The sequence below is a fragment of the Chaetura pelagica genome, unplaced genomic scaffold, assembly GCF_000747805.2.
Source record: "Chaetura pelagica isolate M959 unplaced genomic scaffold, ChaPel_1.0 scaffold69, whole genome shotgun sequence".
Taxonomy (NCBI): domain Eukaryota; kingdom Metazoa; phylum Chordata; class Aves; order Apodiformes; family Apodidae; genus Chaetura; species Chaetura pelagica.
Window position 1 is genome coordinate 339904 of NW_009970724.1, and position 21978 is coordinate 361881.

Here is a 21978-nt window from a genome sequence, read left to right on the forward strand (position 1 = left end):
TTCCTGCTGCCAGTGCTCAAGGCATCGAAGTCCCTCCAGCAGTTGTCCCTTGACAGTGCCACGCTGCCCTGTTCGCAGGAGCTTGGGCTCCTTTTGAAAGCCCTCAAAGGTACTCTGCTAACCTGCAGGAGGCATCATTGTGACACACAGAGGAGTTTTCCTGCTATGTTATTCCATGCTTGGGTCAATTTCTTCAGTGTGGACATCCTCAAAGTCTCCTGAGAAAAAGAATAGGTATCAGCCCTCCCACTTTCTGTGCTGAGCATGTGAATGATCCTGCACAGCAGGATGGTTCCTTTTTAATTACCAGCCATCCAGCACAAATTATCCACAGTCCAACTCAGTTTCTGGGCATTAGCTTGTAATTGGGTCAGGGTCTTTTTATCTCGAGGACTTACAGTACTTTACTTGAGAACTTGTTTTGCTTTTAGAGTGTAATCCAAATTTGAAGAAGCTGAGCTTTCACGATGTGAACCTGGCTGAGCACCAGAAAGAAGTTCTGCTTTTGCTTCAGGATCCTGTCCTGCAAGGTACAGCAAACTCCTGTGTGCTGGTGCCTGTAAAGGTGCTGCAGGTGGCTGCTTTTGGCTGCCTGACATTTAAGAGGTCATCTTTGGATGTGCCAGGTTTAGCCAAATGTCACTGGGGCCAATTTGTAGCTGTTGGCAGAGTGGGGCTGAGTTTGGTTTGTTGTGCCAGCAGGGCAGAGAGGAGCAGCTGCAAAGCTGGTATGTGCTGCAGAGAGGATTCCGTAGTCTCCGCTGTAGAAGAGAAGTTTCTAACCTGCAGAGTGCATTAGCCTTTAACTAGGTCAGCTGGCAATGTCACTTCCCTGGGTGTGATCTCTCCTCTCTTCCTGTGACAGAGCTGCAGTGCTGCTGTATGCTGCCCACTGCTGGGGAAGCTTTGTCTTTTATACGCATTAGGGGCTGGAGCTGTCTGCAGGATGTAATTATGGAATAATGAAGTGTGCAAGGGAGTACTAAAGTGCATGTCAATCCCTTTCTGCTGCAGAAATCACATTTTCCTTCTGCCGGCTGTTTGAAAGCTCCACTACTGAGTTTTTGTTGGAAATAATCAATACAGTGAAAAGAAATTCATCTTTGAAGAGCCTCAAACTGCCTGGGAATCGCCTTGGTGGGTATTGTGGGTGTTTCTGTGGGGCCTTGACTTTAGACCAGCTTTCTTGGAGATAACTTCAGGGCTGGAGTTTGGACCATTGCTAGCTGGGTGACCTCTGTGCCAAGCTTCATGCATGCATGAGCAGAGTGAACTCAGAGGAGTACCAAGTTCCTTTGACAAAGGCAGAATTTCTGTTCCATTCAGCCATGTACCAAGAGCCCAGGTGTTCCACGGGCACTACAGTTGCTTTTGTCTGCAGCAGAAGCAATGATCAGTGGGACTCTGGATCTGACTGAACACTGATCTGCTTCAGACTTTTTAATCACGAACAGATCCAGCAGCAAATACACTGCCTCTCATCCAGAGGCACAAATTTTGCCCAAGTTTGGGGATTTTGTGCCTTAAAAGCTGCTGGCAGCCACTGGAGGGATGGGGATAAGTAAAGGAAGAGTTAGTGTCAAAGAAATGGAACTGCATTTACAGAAATGATAGACTTTTTGTATCACAGGCCAAGAAGAAATGTCAGAAATAGATTTCAGGTAAATCCAGAATATTTTCTGTTCTTTTAATGAAACGGAATTGAAAAGCTTGGGATCGCCTGAAATACACCTCATTTCTGAGGTTTGAGTTTAATCCTGTGCTATTTGTCCTTTTTAAAACAAAGCTGTGTATTCACTTTTCCAACAAAACCAGGATTTTTCCAGTGAAACAAACTGCCCTATCAGCAAATGTTTACACTGCCTTGAACACTGCTCAGTAGGGTGAATTTGCTTTAGGCAACTGAAGGTGTAGAGATGAGCCCTTTGTGCTACATGCACATGCTCACAGCCTCCTTTCTGCACTATTATCCCAGCTCTGTGGCCATTTAAATATTTAAGAGTGTTCCCAGTTCACATCTAACACCTTCATTTCTCTCCTCTTAGGGAATCACAGGCTGGTTGCCCTTGCAGATATTTTCTCTGAAGATTCATCCTCTTCTCTTTGCCAGCTGGATGTCAGGTATTCTGCTCTAAACACATTGAATTTCTTGTTTGAGGAGGGCTAGAGCTGAACTGAGCTCAGACAGCAGAAGCCTGAGCATGGTTTTGTTTCTTCCTCAAGGGAACATGCGTCCAATAAAAGCTTAGAGAAACTCTGCTATGGGCACCTACAACCTCAGGGACCTCCAGCATCTCACTGTCCCTTTTATAAATGAGTTAAGGTCCACTTTAAAAGCATCTTTGGTTTACTGCCCCCTTGGGAGGCTGCTGCAGGCCCTTCCTGCACTGCACTTGGGAAGTAACCTTCCTAGTAAATTTGTTCTTCTCTTCAGCATCCCACTGCCCTGGAGAAGGCAGAGTGATGTCAGTGCCCCAGGCAGATCCTGTGAAGGCATCTGCATTCCTTTCATCGTCCTTGGTCTTGTACCTAAACTGCTGCTCTTTGAGCCTGAATGGCCATAAAGATGGACAGTAATCTTTCTGAAGCACACGGAAGGTGGCATTTCTGCAAGCTAATGACTTTTTTGCTTCATTTCCCCCCTCCCCTTTTCTTTACATTCTAATGTCTCAGGTTGCTGAGAGTATGAAGGCTTGGCCATTTATTTAACCCTGGCCACTCCTTCAGCAGCTTTGAATCCTACATAATTAAGTCCATCATGCAGCTTCATATTTGTTTACACATCTATGCAGGGGAAATGACCTTTAAGTTTCCTGGAAAGACCAGGATCTGACAGATGCTCTCCAGCTTTTTTCAGAAGGAAGAGATAAATGAACATGTGCCTGCAGGGTGGGCCAGGTCCTTGGTCCAAGCACTAGACAGGTACTATGAGATTAAAGTGCTGCTGACCCAGCAGCTTGGGCCCAGCAACTTTTTAAGGCCACAGCTAGGTCTACTTAAATCAGTAGGAAGGAGGCCAGGATATGTTTAACTGATCAGTGATAACCACCTTAATTTTAAGAAGCTTCTAGACCTTCATATTACTCCAGTTTTGTTTTTCATCAAAACTAAAAGACCACTCACACCTTTTATTGCTCAAGAAGGCTGTACTTTGCATTAAAACATCCTCAAGTGCCTGCACTGGCAGTTAATTTAAACTGCTCAAATTATAACCTAGACTCCTACTGAAACTGGTATGTTGGTTATTTTTTGGTCCTTCTTTCCCTGAATAGTTCAAATTGCATCAAACCTGATGGGCTCCTGGAGTTCACCAAGAAGCTGGAAGGCCACATCCAGCAGAGAGGGGGACAGATTCAATTCACACACCTCCGCCTCTTCCAAAATTGGCTGGACCAGGATGCTGAAACAGCTCAGGAAGCCCTGCGGCGTCTCAAAGCTGTGTGCAGTGTGGTCAATGACTCCTGGGACTCCTCCCAGGCCTTTGCTGACTACATCAGTGTCATGTGATGGAGGCAAGAGCAAACTGATCAGCTTCAACCTAAGCAGTGCTGTCTCTGGCCAATAACTTTATAGCACAAGTGGGATTTTTTCCCCCCTCATTCAAGCAGGGTACAGTTGTTCTTGTCACTTTTCATTTGGAGAAGGGGTACCACAGTGAAGTGACACAAAACCATTTGGGTCAACAGTTGTATTTCTAGTTTGAATATTTTAAGTGGGACAGATATTAAATGAGCTGCTGTGACCCTGCAGATCTCTGGACAAGCAGTTATTTATTTTACTCAGCATTGTTACAAATTCCATGTTGTTTCAGCCAGTATCTCATCAATAACTATCTCCATCATTGAAGAGACTCAGAAGTTACCTGGCTGTGTTCCACTGGCAACCAGCTCTAGTTGACCTTCTGAGCTGGTGCATTGGACAATATGACCTTGAGATCCCTTCCAACTTCAACCATTCTGTGATCTGTGAAATAAGAACTCCTCCCTCCCCTTAAAGATAGTGGAAAACAAGCTAAAAAAATTCCACAGCCTTGACCTTTTACATTTAGAAAATTTTACTTTATAAAAAAAATAATATTTATGTACCAAGTAGCCTACTGTCTATTTGCCGTGATGTTGCCTCTCTCCAAAGTCTCCCACCATTTTACACAGGCTTCAAATAATTTCTTCTTTTGTAACTTTTTTATAATAAAAAGGTAATTAAGACCCATCATGTACCAAAGTGTGAATTTTATTTACTGGCTTGTAATGATCTGATCTAATTAAAACACTCTGCTAGATCAGGGGATCCTGCCCATAACAAAGCAAGTGGTTTTAGAAATAGAGTTACCTTACTAGAGCCTGATTACCTATGCCTCCATGATCTTTCAGGACAGATGTTTATACAACCTGAAAGTTGTTTCCCTCATATGAATCCTTTTGCTCGAGTAATCAGCAAGATTCACATTTCACAACAGAAATGGATCCTACAAGTTTCTGATTAGGATCTGTAAGCCACAGCTGTCAAGGGAAAAACATGACCCTGCACATCAACTGCTATAAAACTGGCTTCACTTAAACCTGAAGACAAGACTTGGCACAGACACCAACAGCACGAGAAGCAGGGCTGAATCCAATCAAGCACACAAGGTCCAGGTATTCCCAATCCCCAAAGGGCTGTTTTTCAGGCACACAATACAACAGCAGAGAAAAAGCCATGAACTCCTTGCTGTTGCAGCAGACTGACCAATGCCTCTCAGAAACGGCGCTGTTCTGCTATTCCACAGCTACACAACAATCCAGCGAGTACTACAACCCACTGCCCCTTTCCTTTGAAGGGATTGGAGTGGGGTGGACTGCCACAGCAGCCTCCCCTTGCCCCCACAGGGGGCAGTAACCTGCTAGGGAATCCCTCGCTGCTCCTCATGAGAGTGATGATGAAAGGTGAAGGTGACAGCAGCGTCCCAGGCAGCCTTCAGCACAGAGTCCTGCAGCCCCCGCTTATCGGCACAGTGGTTCCACTGGGAGAGGTCAGAGGTGCAGTCGGACCCCTCAGGAGGGGGCCGTACCTGGTGGCCGTTCACACAGCGCCGACACTTGATCCTGGAACAAAGCCAGCATGAGGTCAGTGCAAGGTTCCCCAACTTCTTTAGCACACGGGTTGCAGCCCAGTAACATCTCAATTAACACCCCTTCCCCTGCAACTCTGCCAACCGGATTTTCAGACAGGATTAATTACTAACATTTATATACGCAACCACCTTCTGGCATATGTGACAGATGAGGAATGACTCATATTTTGGAAGCCCTGGGGTTCTGTTTCTAAGGGCACTTCCCCTCCATGTTTACCTATGTAGGAATGATCCAGCAAGACCTGGAGGAAGTTCAAGAGGAGTTTCCCCTGAAAGGTGTGCAATGTTGCTTAGAGTGGACCTTGAGGGAACACCTCTACTGCTAACAGATTCTTAGCACTGCATCAGGCTTCCTGAGTTTAAGGGAGCACACGGTGCTCAAACTGCTCCACCCTGGCTCCCACTATGGCCACCAGGTTATGCTCAGGCTGGTTTGGAGATGCCCTACTGAGCTGCCAGCAAGGAGACAAAGAGCAGCAGCAGCCCTGCCAGCAAAGCTCGATGCCATGCAGGCAAGATACTCACACAGAGCTAAGCTTAGAGTCAGCTTAAAACTAATCCTCCTCATTTCTTGCCTCAACTAAGAGTCTTAACTTTCACAGTGAATGATTTTCCAGCACTCTGTCCTCCTTCTGGTGGCTACAATACTACAATGTCAGGGATGGAGGAGAAGGGCAGACAATGGAGAAGATTCATTTAGTCCCCAGAACAGCACGTGGATTGGCCTCATGAATTCTTAGCTGATGGAGTAGCCCTGGCAGTGGAAGAAGCTCAGCATGTGGAGATCATAAACCCTCAGGAGAGTGGCAAGGAAGGACCAAATTGGGCTCTACAAATGTGAACAGCTCTGATCAATTTCTCTCTTTTCATTCTTATTCATTTCATGTATTTCACAGTTACTTTGCTCACTTGTCTTAGAAAAGCTGTACTGGCTGAACAACAAAAAGGGAGGAGAGCAACAAAGTGCTCATCTTCAGGTGGTTAACAGCTTTGAAAAACAGAGACACTCGAGGCCTTCTCTTCCTGAGCTTCCTCCTGCTGCCAAGGAACCTAAATCCTTGAATTAAACTGTGGAGTGGCTTGGTTTTGTTTTGCTGACCTCATCCATTAGTTATTCAGTATACTCACTTGTCATGGGTGTCACTGGTTGTGGTTTCATTCAGTGTGAAGAGCTCCTTTAGCTCCCCAAGCGAGAAGTGCCTTTCTACATCCTGCTCTTCATCCACCACACAGCTGCTGAGAGCCTTCTTGTGAGTCTGGCGTTGGAATATCTTCTCCTCTATGGTCCCTGTCTACAGGAGAGACAGTCAGAGACCGCACAATTGGGACACTCAAGGAGCACTGCACTGGGGAAGTGTCATGGATCAAATGGCAGCAGCTGCCAGGACCATTTAGTTCTTGCCAGACCAGCAGAAATGATGGGCAAGTTTTATTAGCTACATTCCAGCCATATCCAAATTTGGTTGCTGATCTAACCCAACTTTTCTTCTCTTGTCTTTCACTGCAGCTACAGGTGTGGATCCAATAGAGATATGGATGAGGAGGAAAAGCATTTGTTGTGTTGACAGGAAAGGGAAGTACCTAAGCAGCTACAGCCACTCCCTGACAAAAAAAACCCAAACACAACCTCCCACAAAAAACAGCAACCAGCACCAGCCCTGAGTGACACAAGCATCAGCATTATTTGCCACTTCACTGACACACCAATCCATCACACCCACTGTTTGGAGGAAGAGGAGGAGGGAAGGGGATGATAAGTCATGATTTGCTCTCTGGTTTCCTAGTTGTAAAATCAAAGGAGTTCCCTGCTTCCAGGTGCAGCCAAGTCAGAGAAAGAGTGGAACACTTAAAGAAAAGATGGACAAAGAACATGTGTCCCGTTTCCCCACAGTTGGCAAAGTAAAATGGTAATTGATCAATGAACAAGCTTAAAAAAAAAAAAAGACCAAACCCAAACAAAGAATTCAAACTGACACAAAAAAAATCTCAGTCTGAACTAATGAGAGGTGAAGGTGAACAAAGCAGAGAAGGGATACTTCTGAGCAGTAATCATTACTGGTACTGCTGGACAAAGTGTTACAGTATCCTGAAAATCCTGATCTCCTTTGTGCTTTTCCTTTACAGAGCAGCTACCCCACTTGCTGACTGGCAGCTCTATTCCAAAAGCTGCTGCAATTCTGGGAATGTACTTGCTGTTTATTAAGTACACAGACACCCAACCAGCACAGACTGCAGACAGACTGAAAAACAGCAACTTTGGCATCAGACACCTCAGGAAATTAAGTAAGTCAGATGGCTAAATTATTTCAAAGCAGCATTTTATCTGGAAAGCCACAGCTGCTTCTATTTCTCAGAAGCTCATCACCATTAGAAACCAAAGCCTATAGCAACGAACTCCTCAGCTTGAACCTTCAAGGTTTTCTGTGGCAACACGTCTAAGGGCAGGAAGCAATTAAGTTCCAACCAATTCTGGCCACTAACACAAAAGAATTCTCACCCTTCTGGTCCCAGTCACAGCAGCTCAGTCTGGGCTGCCACCAAGAACTCCATGTGGAGGAGGTAGAGAAGTCAAGACTCACTGAAAGCAGTCGGTAGATGTAGCATGTCTTCTTCTGGCCATCCCGCCAGACACGAGCCATGGCCTGCTCATCATTAGCTGGGTTCCAGTCTGGGTCAAACATAACCAGTCTGTTAGCCCCGATCAAATTCAAACCACAGCCACCTGCTTTGCTGCTTAACATGAAGATAAACTCGGGGCTCTGTGGAAAGAGGCAGGCTCAGATTAAACTCCAGAGGCAGCCATATTTTCACTCACAGCATTCAGAACTGGAAGGACATCTGCTCACTTCTGGCAGGTTCTACTTACCGAGGGGCTGTTGAATCGCTCCACAATCTTTGCTCTCTTCTTGATGGACATGGTGCCATCCAGACGGACATATAAATACCTAGGATATACAGCATTTTCTACAATTAGACTGCTGCCATCTTCAAAGCATCCTACTTGAAAAACTTTCACAAACAGCCTTGTAACAAGAGCCTCAGCTTTAGGAGCTTCTGTGGAGGGCCACAGCCTTTCTGCTGAGTGATCCTAGTCACCAAAGCACAAGTCACATCAGCTCCAATTTAGGAACATCTGAGGTAGAAAAAAGATCTCAAGAAAAAATACAGTGTGGGTTGCAAGTACAGCCTTGCAGGATTAAACAAATAAAACCCAAAGACAAACCTTCTGTTCCTGCAGAGCTTTTCAAACAAGTCCAGTGTCTGAGTGTAGTTAGACACTAAAACCACTTTGTCATTACTGGTGCTTTTTGTAACAGCAAGGATGTAGTCCAAAACCAGCATCTTTCCTAGGTAAAAGGGAAAGAAGAAAGTTAGAGCAGTTCCAAAATTCCAGACCTTGCAGGGGCACTTGGGAAGATGCTAAATATGGTCTCATGGTTGCCTATGTTAGACAGCACATTTGTGCTGTTGGGTTCCAAAGTACCGGAAAGCTGAGGTTCCACAGATTTGGTGCTGTAGCCAGCAGGAAACAATTCCAAGGCTCCCATAAAACCTTCTTCCTCTTCCACACACTTCTCATGGATTAGAGCAGGGTCTGGAGAACAAATAGATCTCAGAGACTGTGGAGTGCACAAGGAAGACTCAAAAACCCGCACCAAAAGTGCAGAAACCAAACCCGTTACATGAGTGGAACAACTCACGATTGCAAAGCTTCTTCAGGGAAGTGATGGAAGAGAGAGATGAGACACTGATTTTGCCCTCTTTCAGCTCCTCCACTGGCTTGGCTTGCTTCAGGAAGTTCTTATACAGCTCAGCCTGCAGAGGTGTCAGCCTGAAACAGAACAAGAGCTTTGCTGTAGCCTGCCCCCAAACCAACTCCATCCTTCCTCTTTCATCTACCCAGTCCCTTCCTTTTAGCTCCAGTGTCCCAGTTTTCAAGCTAAAGCATGGACAGCCTAGAACTGCCTCCAAGGCTGGTAGCAGAGCATTGACAGCTCAACCCAGAACTGGAAGAGAAGCAGGCAGGTATTTTGCACATCCCAGGGCCATGCTGTACACAGCTGCCCAGGGCATGCCAGCTGGCAGAACCACCACTTGTGAGCTGTCTATCCCTGCTTCAGGAGGAAGAACAACATTGCTACAATCTCTTTCCTAGAGGGAAGCAGCTGCCATAAGCATTAAAGGTATTTTTGCAAGCTTTTAGTCCTTCCTATTTCTTCTCCTTTTTCCCAAGCACAGTACAAGCTTTTCAGTACCTGCAGCAGACCACCTGCTCAATCTTCACTGGCAGGTATTTAGAGAGGATATCTGACGTTCTTCGGATTAAACATCTGCAGGGAGGGAAATGAAGATCAGATGCTTGGATGACATAGAAACTGTTTTATCAGTATTATTCCTCACAAGCTCAATACAAAGACCCTTCGATATTGCATCTACAAAAGCCTGTGTCAGTCCAACATATGGCAAAAGCCAGGCTCTTACCTTTGACATGAAGCCAGGCTAAGAGGATCCATCAGCCCACGCTACAGAGCCCAGTGTAACCCCATCTTTGTGAGGCTTCCCTATTTGGTTAATGAGATCAGAAGGGACCAGGTATGATCCCACCTAACAGTCCAGTCCTTTATGAGAGAAACTCAGCTCTTCCTCAGACAACCAACAGCATCCTCAACTTGAGCTACAACAGCCCAGTGGAATGGACAGCAAGCAAGGACAAGCTTTAATCAGCACAGTATACAGACATAATGCAAAGTACAAGCAGGCAACTCCTCATGTCAGTAGTCATCCTCAGCCAAGATGGGATCATTGTCTGGCCCAAGATTTCAACAAAGGGCATACATCCTTTGGGGGTCTAGAAACATACCATGCAGCAGTTCTACCACACTGTAGAAAAGATGGGATGGGCTAGAAAAAGTGCTCAGCTGAGTAACCAGAATAAGAAGGAGGAGCAGAAACCCAATTCTGCCAGGAAATGTCAAAAAGATGATGTTATGAAACCTTTAGAAGAAAGACAGCAGGGATACACGAAAGCCTCAAAATCTGCCTTTCTGTTAAAGAAAGGAATAATCTGGTCTCCAAACCTGTAAGCAGTATGAAGAAAAGTAACAGGCTTAAACTGCAGTAAGGAAGATTTGTGTTACACATTAAGAGCATTTTCTAATTGCAAAGACAGTGATGCTCTGGAAAAGGCGTCCTGGGGAATTTTTAAGGTCTTCAGTGCTGGGTGGGGGTTAAGTAAGGAATGGTTTAGGTCTAACACCTACCTGGGGACAACAAGATGGATTAGAGGCCTTCTCCATGGCTCTCCCAGCCTTACACCTATGATTTCACATATCTCTGCTTCACTGCCTTATTTGTAATTCCTACCAAATTAAACCAATTCACCTGCTACTACTTATGTTCTATTTATGTACATGACTTGCACAATAAAGGGCACAAACCTTGACACACCCTGACAAAAGCCAACCTGAACACATTTTTATACCCCTTTTATGTCAACTATAAAAAGAAATAAATGCACTTCAAGAAGGAATAAGCTTTTTTCCTCCTAACTATTCCTTTATCTTTGGCTTCTGCAAGCCAGCCTGACTCAAGGTCAGGGCTGTCTCTATAGAGAGGCTGTTCTCACTGTGAAATTCCATTTGCCATGACTATGAACTGCAGGACTGTATTTGTGATGGTTGCAAAAATTTAGATTAAGAATTAAAAAAAAATTAAAAAAATGAAGACACCAGCAATTCTGAGAATTCAAAAGTCTCCAGTAAGAATTCTTTTAAAGAAGTGATTGCCATGTGGATAAACTGGTTGTATTCACAAACAGAAAACAAACTAGGTTTAGACAAATATCAAAAAATCAAGAGAAATGAGACAGCTTTTTCATCACAGAGGTGCTTCTCGGAAATCAAAAGTCACATCTCTGACACTAGTAATGGAATCTCATCAGCCCCAGAGCCAGCACAACTATGGAAGTGTGAGCTGGACACTTTTGTCACCAGCAGAGCTTAGTGACATTTCTTACAGCCTCTGTATGCCACTCAGCAGCTGGGCTGGACAGGTTTCAAGTCTGACCCAGTCAACACTGTATTTATGTTAATAAAAAAAAAAGGATGCCTCCTGACTATTCAGATCCCAGAGAAAAGCAGAAACATGAGTCAAATAATTATTTGGTATCTGAGTACATTTGCTTTGGGGTGACTGCAGCCAACTGTGCCATTTCAGTGGGATATTTTTCAGACTAAAACTATACACTATGTAGATTTCTTAGGCAATAAATACTTGCACAGTCACTTGCTGACCACACGTAACTGGCAAGAGAATTCATTACAGCTACAGCTGTAATTTGGAAAGATACCAGTGTACACCAAGGGTTGATGCAGAAGTTCTGCAAGAAGGAGAGGGATTACATTCACCTGTTCACAATGCTGATCAGCTCTTTAAGTCTCTCTTCTCCTTTGTGTCGTTCAGCTTCACTTGCATCTGCGTCTCTGCCTTTCAAGATCGGAATTTCAAAATGTCTTTTAAATTCCTGTGCAGTCCCTGTACAAAGCAGAAATGAAAAGGTAACAGCTACTACCAAATAACCCTTGATCAGTATCCCACAGCCCCAGTTATTGCAACATAAGCTTGGGCCTCAGCAGATAAAATAAACTCTTATCCCATCAGTATAATTTGTTTTCCTTTCTAGTCAGAAAAGTGTGTGAAACAAAGCAGGCAAATCTGTACAACAGAAAGTAATTTTGTACTCCAATAACAACGCACTACTAAAGGTCATACAATTTTAGTTAAGCCTCAGTCCAGTCAGGCATGCACTGGTTTTACTCATATTCCAGCCACTTTTTCTCCCAGGTTTTTTCCTTGCAAACAACTGCATGCATGCAGCTTTGCTGGCATCAGTTACAGTATTAACCTCATCTCAGAAAGAACAAACTCGAAGCACGAGCTCTGATGAGGTACAGCCTCTAGAAGAGGGGACTCTGATCTAAACTGACAAACTAAAGGAGAGTAAGTCTCCAACTTGTACACGACCTTTCCTCTCACAATGTCTTGGCTGCTGCTTTTGCTAGCACTGGAACCCTTGCCAGCAACTTCCACTCCTCACATCTCTCACACATTCACCTCTTACCTAGGATGCCAGAGTTGACAAAGTGCACTAGGCTGAAATATTCAAGCAGGTCGTTCTGAATGGGGGTGCCTGAGATTAGGACTCGTCGAGGTGTATTTAAGCTGTTGAGAGCCTGGTATGTTTGGTTTTCAGAATTCTTCAGTCTATGGCCCTTTGAAAAAAAGAAAACAAGGAATGAAGGTGATAAACGCAGTGGTCCTGGTGGGAAGCAGGTTGGAGATCCTTAACAACACTGACACCCACAAGGCATCTCACCATTCTTCCCATTCCCAGTAGTGGACTAAATGCTGGATGTGTATGTGTATTCCACTGTTACAACAGACTTCTTGCAAGTGCCAGAATGTGGTGGGAAACCTGAAGTCATTATGTGGACAAGCACAACATCACAAGCTTCCCAGACCATTAACATCTAAATGACACCCAAGCAAAAGGGCCTACCATGAAAATAACCTCCACCACACGGTCTAACTACAGGAACTGTTTCCTGTTGAAAGACAGGGACATTTTTAGCTGCCAACACTAGGCACCAAACCCTGGACCAGTAATATTGCATCATCCAAGGTCAAGATCACATGACACTCAGATCACCTATATCCAGGATTTCCAGGCCTTTTCACACTAATAAAAAGATGTTCTGCAACTCTTACAGGGGTAATCTGGATACAGGCCCCATTTCCCATGCCTGGGAAAAGCAACTTTATTAGCATCCAAGTGCTATACTGCAGGACAAAGCTTAAGTGATGTGATGTTTTTCACACCAGGCCATTCCAGAGCTGAGTGTTTATTTGGAGCATATAGAAGACATAAAGCCAAGGACCTGCATTCTCACCATCTCTGGCTACTGACCCCCTCCCAGGGACACTGAGAGCTGCGGGCAGTCATTGACTTAGTAGATAAAAGGTAGATAGGATTTACACTTGTGAGGATGCTCTCTTTTTCAGCTCCTCTCAGCAGTGCTCCAGCAAATACAAAACCGAACCACTGGGTGGCACCACTATTTCACAAATCCCCTGTAACCGGGAGCAGACGACACCTCAACAGCGGCTGAGGCCCCCAGCTTGATCGTTTCAAGGTAGAGGGCATTTGTTTGCTTTTGTCCTTCGGAGCACCTCTGGCTCTTACCACTGATAACCGCAAATCGCAAACGATAAACGAAAAAAACCCTCAGTTTCAGCCACGTGAAAGCAGAGCTCGACAACACAGGCTTGGCAAAGCTAGATCCTGCAGTCAGAGAGCAGGGAGTCAAGCCAGGTTTGTCTCTTCTTGAACAAGAAACACAGGAGGTAACTCCTCACCCAGCTCTCCTATCTCTGCCCCAAGCAGGAAACTATAGTGAGGGGAAGAGTGTCCCACCCCAGGAGTGCCCTTCAAACTTCCCCACAAGCACAATATAAGATGGCCAGATGAAGTGGCTGACAGAGGACAACACTATACACAAGAGCATGCTGAATCACAGAATTCAGGTTAGGAGAGACCTCAGGAGTCTCCAGTCCAACCTCTTGCTCAAAACAGAGACACATTAAAAATTACTGGGCAGAACATGAGGCCAGGCCAGGCAGAAAGTAATGTAGAAAGCATTTCAGCAAAGGCAGACACGAATGAAAACCGGATCAGTGAGCCAGGGCCCTACCACTCTGTACAGCCTCTTTCAGAGTGGGCCTCCTTTCTGCTATGTATTTCACACAGAAGTTCCTAGCAGGTGCCTCCAACCCCACCAGGGACCTTCAAAGTGACCACACAGTTACCACCACCTAGATTTTCTTCATATCTCACCTTCTGAAAACACCCTCTCTTGTTCAGGCTCACCAAGTATGGATGAGCCAGTTACCCAGACCCTCTCAAACACCAAGAGGTGCTGTCCACTGCTAAACCTTTTTTCCCCATCCTTTCCCCCTTTAAGAAAGCAGAGCCAGTTTTGCCCAGATCTCAAGAAAATATCAGGAGCAGGTTGTCCTTAAAGGCTCCCCTGTACCTCATCACATATGACCAGCCCAACACTGCCCTTCTGTAATGCCTCAGCGTGGAGTCGGAAGGTCTCGTAGGAGATGATCAGGATGGGTGAAGGCACTCGCAGGCCACGCTGGTTCATAAAGCCAACTGCAGATGGAAAAGGGGGAAAGGAAAAAAAGAGGAATGAGAGAAACTAATACAATAAAAAAAAAGGGTTCGAGCTCTGTAGTAAACATTTTAGCCTTAAAAAAAAAAATAATAGGAAAACCTGTCTATTTCAATTGCTCTGTAGCATCCCTTCTACCCACATACACCCATGCTTCTTTTCCCACAGCTGTCTCCACTTCCATCCTCTTCCCACCTCTGCCCACTTCTTTCCTGGCTTCTGGCTGGAGCAATGAAGAGGCACTGGGACTTAAACACGACTGGACTTTGGATTATTCCAAAATATCAACTACTACCGATATGCAAGCACCTGATCTAAACATGTTAGTGGAGAGACTTTGATCAGTCTCTGGCACTCCAATGACATTTGCAACCATTTCTGTACCTAGTTTACGGTCAATCTCTTCTTTGGAGCCTCCATCAATGGCCAGCGGTTGGATCCTTCCCCCCAGCCATTTCTCTACTTCATTGTACCAGTTTCTCACCAGGCTGGAAGGTGACACCACCATGGCTTTCTCAATTTCAGGTTTGCAGTCCGGACTTTGCCGGAGGAGCGTCCACATGAGTGTGATGCACTGCAGGGTTTTGCCCAGCCCCATTTCATCTGCCATGATACAACCATGACTCCCAGGGATCCGCCGGCTCGTCACACAGTCCCAGAGGAATTTCACTCCCTGCCAAAAAGAATTGTTCTCTCAGAGCACGATGACAACTTCATTACAGCTTCATTACTACAACGCACAGGACTTATACTACGACAAACAGCAAATCTGTGTAGCACATCCCTGGGGACACGCAGTGTTCTAATGAGACAGAGGGAAGTCACCAGAGATACAGCTAAAATCCAGCCACATCTAGTTTGGAACAACATGACTGGTGCCAACATGTACCTCATAATAACATGCACAAAATCTTGCTATATTTTAACTGTACAATTATGCTTCCTGATACAAATTCCCACAAATTTCTACCTTTGGTTGCATTAGATAGGCCCAAGACATCAGCTAACCTGCATCAATCACTGCAAACAGGTTAATCATCTTAACAACACCCAATTAGGTATTTTTAAAAACACAGAATCAGAGAACAGAATTGTTCCTGCTGCCTGATTAACTCCCAGAATAACCTCTGCAGCCCTCATCGCTTCTGCCTAGAAGTGCAATGACTCACCTCAGCACTCAAGGTCCAAACCAGATTTAGCTTCAGAGAAGACATAAGGCTGAGGTTATACCCCACATCACATGGTGGGAGAAGAGCTCAGCCCTGCATTAGGCTCTAACACATCACTAAGACAGATAAAAGGAGAAAACAGAAAAAAAAAAAAAGACTCCGCAAAATGTTCCTTTATCATGTGATGAGAGTCAGAGAAATCCAGGCCGTTGTGCTGGGAACATACAAGCTCCCTGCATTGTGCCAACAGAGCAGAGACTGAGGGACACAACTGGAAACACACCTGGCCAGATTCACCCCTCTGTGCTACACTACTCAGGACTGGAAGATGGAGCACCTTCACTTGTCCCTTCAAGCCCTTTTCTTTCCTTCTTAGGCCATTAACAACAGGTTAATGAAGCTTATTTAAGCCAGTCAAAAAACTATTAACTTCATTACTGACTAAAACGAGTCTATTTGGCTAGTGATCCAGTTGGGTAACCTCCTAAAAACTGGGTGAAAGACATGACAAAGACAGAGAAAAGCTGTACAACAGCGTGGAAGAATCACCTGCACAGCAATCTTAGCAGGCAAAGACTTACTAGTCAGAGTAGAACAGACTGCTGTCAAAAAACATAGATCGTGCCTAGGACACCAACATAACTATTATTACTTGACAAAAGCACCACTAGGCAGTATCTTACTTACCCAAAAAGAGAATGCCTCCAGCTATGTAGCCAGAGACGAGCATTACAGCAGGTCACAGGTTCAGTACCAACTCTCAGATAAAAGTACAAACTAGAAGCAGCCTACAGCACCCTCAGAGCCATCTGAAGATCTCCCAACTAGGGACACATCAGCTTGACCTACTTAGCCTGCAAGATCAACAATCATAGCTTCCCTCTGTGCTGCCTCTGGGCTTAACTGATAATATACTGCATCTGTGATGAACTTCAAACTGCCAAGATACCTATGTTAGATCTTGGAGGATCAGTACACACTGCTCCACTGTTGTGATGTTGCACGTATTTGATACCCCATGTTTTTCAGCAGTCTCCACTGGTGAATTCCCAATCTACAGAGGTCACGGACAGCTCCCACCTACAAAGGGTAGCCTCCAAATAAAACACAATGAAGCAGGAATCTACTCCACACCGTGTTGGGAACCATAGTGCTAAAGAAAAGAGCTTCAGTGTTTCCTGGCTCAAAGACTGTGGATCCAATTAATCCTGCTGACAAGCAAAACACAGTGGTGGACAGCCTGTCCTATGCTGCAACATAACTGATTGCAACTATATCCCATCACTTTCTACACTGAGTTCCACTTGGCAAAGCTACATGTACAGACTTCATGATAAGTAAAGTAAAATAACTTTCAGCCCTGACCCTGCAAGATCCCACCTCTCTGCAGAATCTGGTCTTTTCCTAAGGTATCATTGGTGACACAAAAGTCAGCCAATGTGCTTCTCTAGACCTGTGCAACCAGTGTACAACAGTCAAAGAAACTCTCCAGTTTCCCCTATTCAGATGGCCTGACCTACAACCCCACAGAGAACACACCTGTGCACTAGGCTGGGAGTGCTCTGGCTGCTAGATCAGAGGCAAGAGGAAAAAAAAGTTCTTACCCATAAGAAAGAAGTGAAATTGCCACATTTTTAAGGACAAACTTAAAGACTTGCAATAATCCCAATATGTCCTCTTGCTTAATACAGGACAGAGAATATTTACAGCATTCAGGCCTCTAAGAGGATGGTTAAAACAAGTGTTTCACTTTGCTTTTGTGACAGATTAGTCTGTTAGACTGTCACAGACTGTTAGTCTGAGGTCTAGGTAAACCTCACAGCTGGTGGGTTACAACTGCAGCAGAGGAACTGCAGCTTTTTTAATGCACTGAGTCCTCCAGCCATACCCTCAGGTCTCAATGGAAAACTTACTTCTCTCTGATGGGGCCGCAGAACACGGCTAAGGACAGGATCCACCACAACATGGACAGGTGCCTTGTCCCTGCAGAAAGCAGTCAAGGAAGAAGACAGTGTGATTAATGAACTTGCACAGCATATGTTTAGTTTTTCTAAATCTCTCTGCTATACTGAGGACTCCCCAGTGGCATAAGTGAAGCAACAGCCAACAAGAAAGTGAAAAATGGATTCATTCAGTTTTGAGAATGAGGTCACAGAGACCTGGGCTACAATCTAAAGCATCAGTGAAACAATGTATTTGGGCTGTGGTTAAAACAAGGGCAGAATGTGGTTCAGAGACACAGCTAAGAAGTCATTATTATTTCCCTTGTTTCAATAACAATACTGTAACAGAGTAACTGGAGAAAGGAACCTCTTCTGTCCATGAAGATCCAGCTGACAGTCCTTTTAAATTATAATAGCAGCACAGAAAGAACTACCTAAGAATAAAAAGCACTAGGCAGCCTAACATTTGACTGTCAGTCATCTCCTTTTGCTTGTCCCTAGACGCTGAGATTTCCTGACTAACAACTAAGGCATAGGATTTTCTAAGCAGCTGCTCCATGTGTGCATCCTCATTCCCTACAACAGGTTTAAATTTTTGATGAGTGGGAGATGAAATAGCCTGTGGAAAAGCACAAACAACGCAACATGAGTACATTCTTTCTTTGATTGTTACCATATTTGAATCAATTCAGAGGCAGAATACTTGGAACCAGATTTCCCTTGATGTTTAGACCCCAGCTCAGGCGCATGTGGGAAGAAAGCACACAAACCTATATGTAGAAGGAGGTCAGAGATGAAGCATTTGTGCCAGGTGATGACTCACTTGTCTATTTTCAGCTGGTCGTGGGCACTCAGCAGCGGGGGCTCATACAGAACCAGAGCTCCTTCCTCAAAAGGGTCATGGAGAGGACTCCTCAGCCCTGCCCGCCTGATACCCAGTGCACGCAAGCCCAGCGGCCCTGAAAGTAAACAGAGGAACAAGTCAAAGAATATCTTCTTCCTGGAAGAAAGTAGAGCTTTGCAAAAGAGCTTCATTACGTTAAGTGAATTAATTGGGTGCTGGAGTAGAGATGCAGGCACAGCTGGTGCAGGCAGCAAGCCCACATGGGGCAGTTGTTTGGCAGCACTCTGCCAGTACACAGCAAGTAGCTCTGCAGCAGGAAAGAATACAGTGAAGGAGCGGAGGCAAAGATGGAGCAACAGCACTGCCCACCACATTGGGTGCACCAAGCTAGGCATGACTGGGTGCAGCAGATGCCATACATGCTGGTACACAACAGTGTAAGCTGCCTTGGAAGGTGACTGATGGCTTCATCCCAGACCTGCACCACTGGCCTCCAACCATAAAGAGGCATAATCTCTGGGCATTGGAGCTACTCCCAGTACCAAACAAACCTGGTTCTTTTCAGTTTTTTGACAGACAAGCAGGGTTCCAGAATGTACCTCTCAACAACTGAATAAATACATTGCCATGTACATAGTATTTACTGGGTCAAATTCTCTTTTTGGATCACCCAACCCAGACCTAGACAGAGTTGTATCTTTCATGCAAGGTCAGCAACTGACCTTTAACAGTGACAAAGTTTTACAGTATCACAGTTAGGCCAATACTGCCATTACCTACTCTAGGGTATTATTTTCTCTCTACTGAGCAACAGTAGGTGTTTGACCTTGGAGAAACAGAAACAAAGGAAGCAGAAACCAAGGAAGAGTTCCCTTTATTAGTATTATATTTTGATGTTACAGCTGCTAAATGGAGATGAACACAAAAAGAACATGCACAAAAATCCCTTTTCCCATCAAAACTCAGGCAGCTGTGCTCCCAGGATTGATTTTGTTTGGGAAAGATTCAAGCAGAGCTAATTTGCCCAGTGCTTGCTAAAGTTCCTTGCAAAATGAGTGTATCACAAGCTAAGGCACATGCACACCAAGAAAAGAGCATGTAGAACTGCCTCATCTCCCCACTAAGAGAAGAAGATAACAGCCACAGAAAGCAGCTTCCCCAGTTACAGTTGTTTCAGTCTCCTGACAAATCTCTTTTCCACAAGCTTTGTCAAACTCTTTTGAGGCTTGTCATTTCATAGCCAGTGTCTGCTTACAGACATATTTTTATAACTGAAGTTTGAGTGAAACTGATTGATCTTTATTTGAGTTTTTCAGCTGGAGGGTAAAAGGGGAAGGAGGGAACAAGATCAGGCCCATTTTTTTTTCCGAGATACTGTGTTCAAAGCTGAGGCTTTGAACTTCAAAATTGCCTTGCTTTTAAGATCACTTTTGAGACTCAACAAGCTATATAGAAAGAAAACCTTTTCACCTACAGCCTTCTGCCTGTTAGTATCATTAGGGTATTATTTAGATGGCAAACCTCCATCCCTTGGAATTCATCTTGCTCCTGTATTTGCAATATGGTTTGCAATCTTCTGGCACTACATCAAATACATAGCAGTAAGAATACAAAATCCAATTCTGAAATGTAGGATTATCCAAACTAAACACTAATATGAAATATGAAGACTTTGCCAATGTGCCAGTATTTTTCTTTCGAAATTAAGTCGAGATTTCTGGAACATATGCATCAGTGCAAAACGTAACAATAATCCCCACAGATATATTTGACAGGCCTGAGCATCATCTGTTTTACCCGCACGAGTCAACACAGACAATCCTTAAACCTCCTCATCTTACCTTTATAGTTTGGAATGGGAACTTTGAAGGGCTTGGACAAAATGCTGCGGATAAAGGCCTCCTAGGAATTCAGAAAGAAAACACATTTAAGTCTAAACCGGAGACTGCTCAAGAAGGCAAAACAAGGACAGTTTTCAAGAATTCAATTTTGCCAAGTGCTGAGACTCCCTCTATTCAATCTATTCAAGCTTCAGCCCCAACTGTTTTCAAGAATATCCAAAAGGAAGAAAGTAACAAACCAGCACAATTCCCCCCACCAACTCTGCTTTTCAAAACTATTTTCCTTCAAGTTTTCTAATGCGTGAAATTGATTTTTCTTATCTCCCATCTTCTCACAAATCCATTGACATTCACTCCTTTAAATGCTGTTGGTTCTCCCTGCCTTGGTAATTCAGTCAAGCAATTCATCTCCTGTAAAGAAGATGGGTTGCTATTGTAGGAACATCCATGCCAGGTAAGCATGCAGCCAGTCCACCACTTGATCTACAGCAGAGGAAGCCCAGAAAGAACCAGGCAAGCAGACAGCACCTGAGCTCTCTATGTGGAATGCTACCCTGTGTAATGTCCTTCACCTAGACACCAAAGACCTCTCTTATTAAGGATTTCTGTTATAGAGTTCTCCCACCACACCTCCTTCAACCTTATTAAAGGGCTGGAGCTAGCAAAAGGTCTCTCCTAAAGGCTTTGTGTGTGTAGCACTTCCATAACACTTGGGTCCATGGAGGCATTTGGCCTCCGTTGATGACTGAGCTCCGTATGCAACTCACCTGCTACGGTGTGCTAGAAATAACACCACTTACATGCTGACTGCTGTCCAGGCAGTGAGGCCTGTTGGTCAGCTGAACCAAGGGCTTCCGGAAAGGCGACCTGTAGCATTCTCCGCTCTCTGCCTCACTGACGGGCTTCTGCCTCTTCCGAGTCTGAGAAACAGAATCAAAGCAAAACAACTCAAGGGCATCTGGTGAGACCAGAAGATAGATGCATCACTGTCACACTCAGTAAGCACTTAACCACACAGACAATCCACCCAGCCAGCTGAGTATCTTTGAACAGACACAATCATTACTCATCCCCCACCGCCACAAGACAGAGCCAGCAACACCACCAAGGTCACCATGTCCTGAAGTTGAACGTGCATGAGGGCTAAAATATTCCCCTAATTACAAAAATTGCTAACACCTTCCTGTCTGTAAAACAGCAGGCTAATCTGTACCAAGATCCATGCCACCCTCCTCGCCCCCCCACCAAGAAATAGCAGAAAGAAAAAAAAGGAAGGGTCAACAGCATGGAACAAACTACACTGAAGTCCCCAGAGGTTCCCACACATCTGTTGTTATGCAGGTGAAAGGCCTCACGCTGAAACCTAAACTTCAGACACTCAGCAAGGCAGGAAGGTAAATAAGTCATTGTTCTGCTGCTTGATTTAACACAGTCCTCTTCAGATGGAGGCACGGTTCTGACCACCTGCTGGCACTGAGACAGGGATTTGATGCAGAAAGCAATAGCTGGGACTCTCTGACCTGGGTGACACAGAACACAGTATCATAACACTCTGTTTTGTCTTCAGCATCCACCTCTTCCCAGCTGCTGCCCTCACACAACACCCGGAAGCTCTCCTGGGGACAGCTTTAGCATCTGCACGCTACAGAGTTCTTCCACCAGCTACACATCCTCACAGGAGTTTTCTCCCACCTGGCGAGAACAGGGTAAACCCGGGGCCTGCTCCTCCCTGCCCGGAAGAAGAGGCCACGACAGCGGCCCCGCACCCCCCGGCCCCCCGCACCGCCCCATCCCAGGGCCCCTCGCTCACCGCCCGGGGAGCCCGGCCCTCCTCC

General features: G+C 45.0%; 2 protein-coding genes across 2 annotated transcripts in view; one reads left to right on the top strand and one right to left on the bottom strand.

The window, feature by feature from the left end:
• The window catches only part of LRRC41 (leucine rich repeat containing 41), a 7654-nt gene extending 4147 nt beyond the window's left edge, over positions 1-3507 (top strand). The window contains exons 7-11 of the mRNA XM_010006689.1: positions 1-109; positions 432-530; positions 1015-1137; positions 2046-2121; positions 3273-3507. The exon at positions 1-109 is cut by the window's left edge and continues 1 nt beyond it. Coding sequence (XP_010004991.1) covers positions 1-109; positions 432-530; positions 1015-1137; positions 2046-2121; positions 3273-3507 — 642 coding nt within the window. The remainder of the gene's footprint in view (positions 110-431; positions 531-1014; positions 1138-2045; positions 2122-3272) is intronic.
• A 1141-nt stretch (positions 3508-4648) lies between these two features.
• The window catches only part of RAD54L (RAD54-like (S. cerevisiae)), a 75869-nt gene continuing 58539 nt past the window's right edge, over positions 4649-21978 (bottom strand). Inside the window, exons 3-18 of the mRNA XM_010006690.1 lie at positions 20944-21063; positions 20144-20204; positions 18282-18417; positions 17429-17498; positions 14731-15019; positions 14203-14327; positions 12231-12381; positions 11518-11644; positions 9367-9441; positions 8812-8942; positions 8595-8705; positions 8334-8457; positions 7977-8055; positions 7690-7869; positions 6239-6402; positions 4649-5081 (exon numbers count right to left, since the gene is read on the bottom strand). Coding sequence (XP_010004992.1) covers positions 4880-5081; positions 6239-6402; positions 7690-7869; positions 7977-8055; positions 8334-8457; positions 8595-8705; positions 8812-8942; positions 9367-9441; positions 11518-11644; positions 12231-12381; positions 14203-14327; positions 14731-15019; positions 17429-17498; positions 18282-18417; positions 20144-20204; positions 20944-21063 — 2145 coding nt within the window. The 3' untranslated portion in view covers positions 4649-4879. The remainder of the gene's footprint in view (positions 5082-6238; positions 6403-7689; positions 7870-7976; positions 8056-8333; positions 8458-8594; positions 8706-8811; positions 8943-9366; positions 9442-11517; positions 11645-12230; positions 12382-14202; positions 14328-14730; positions 15020-17428; positions 17499-18281; positions 18418-20143; positions 20205-20943; positions 21064-21978) is intronic.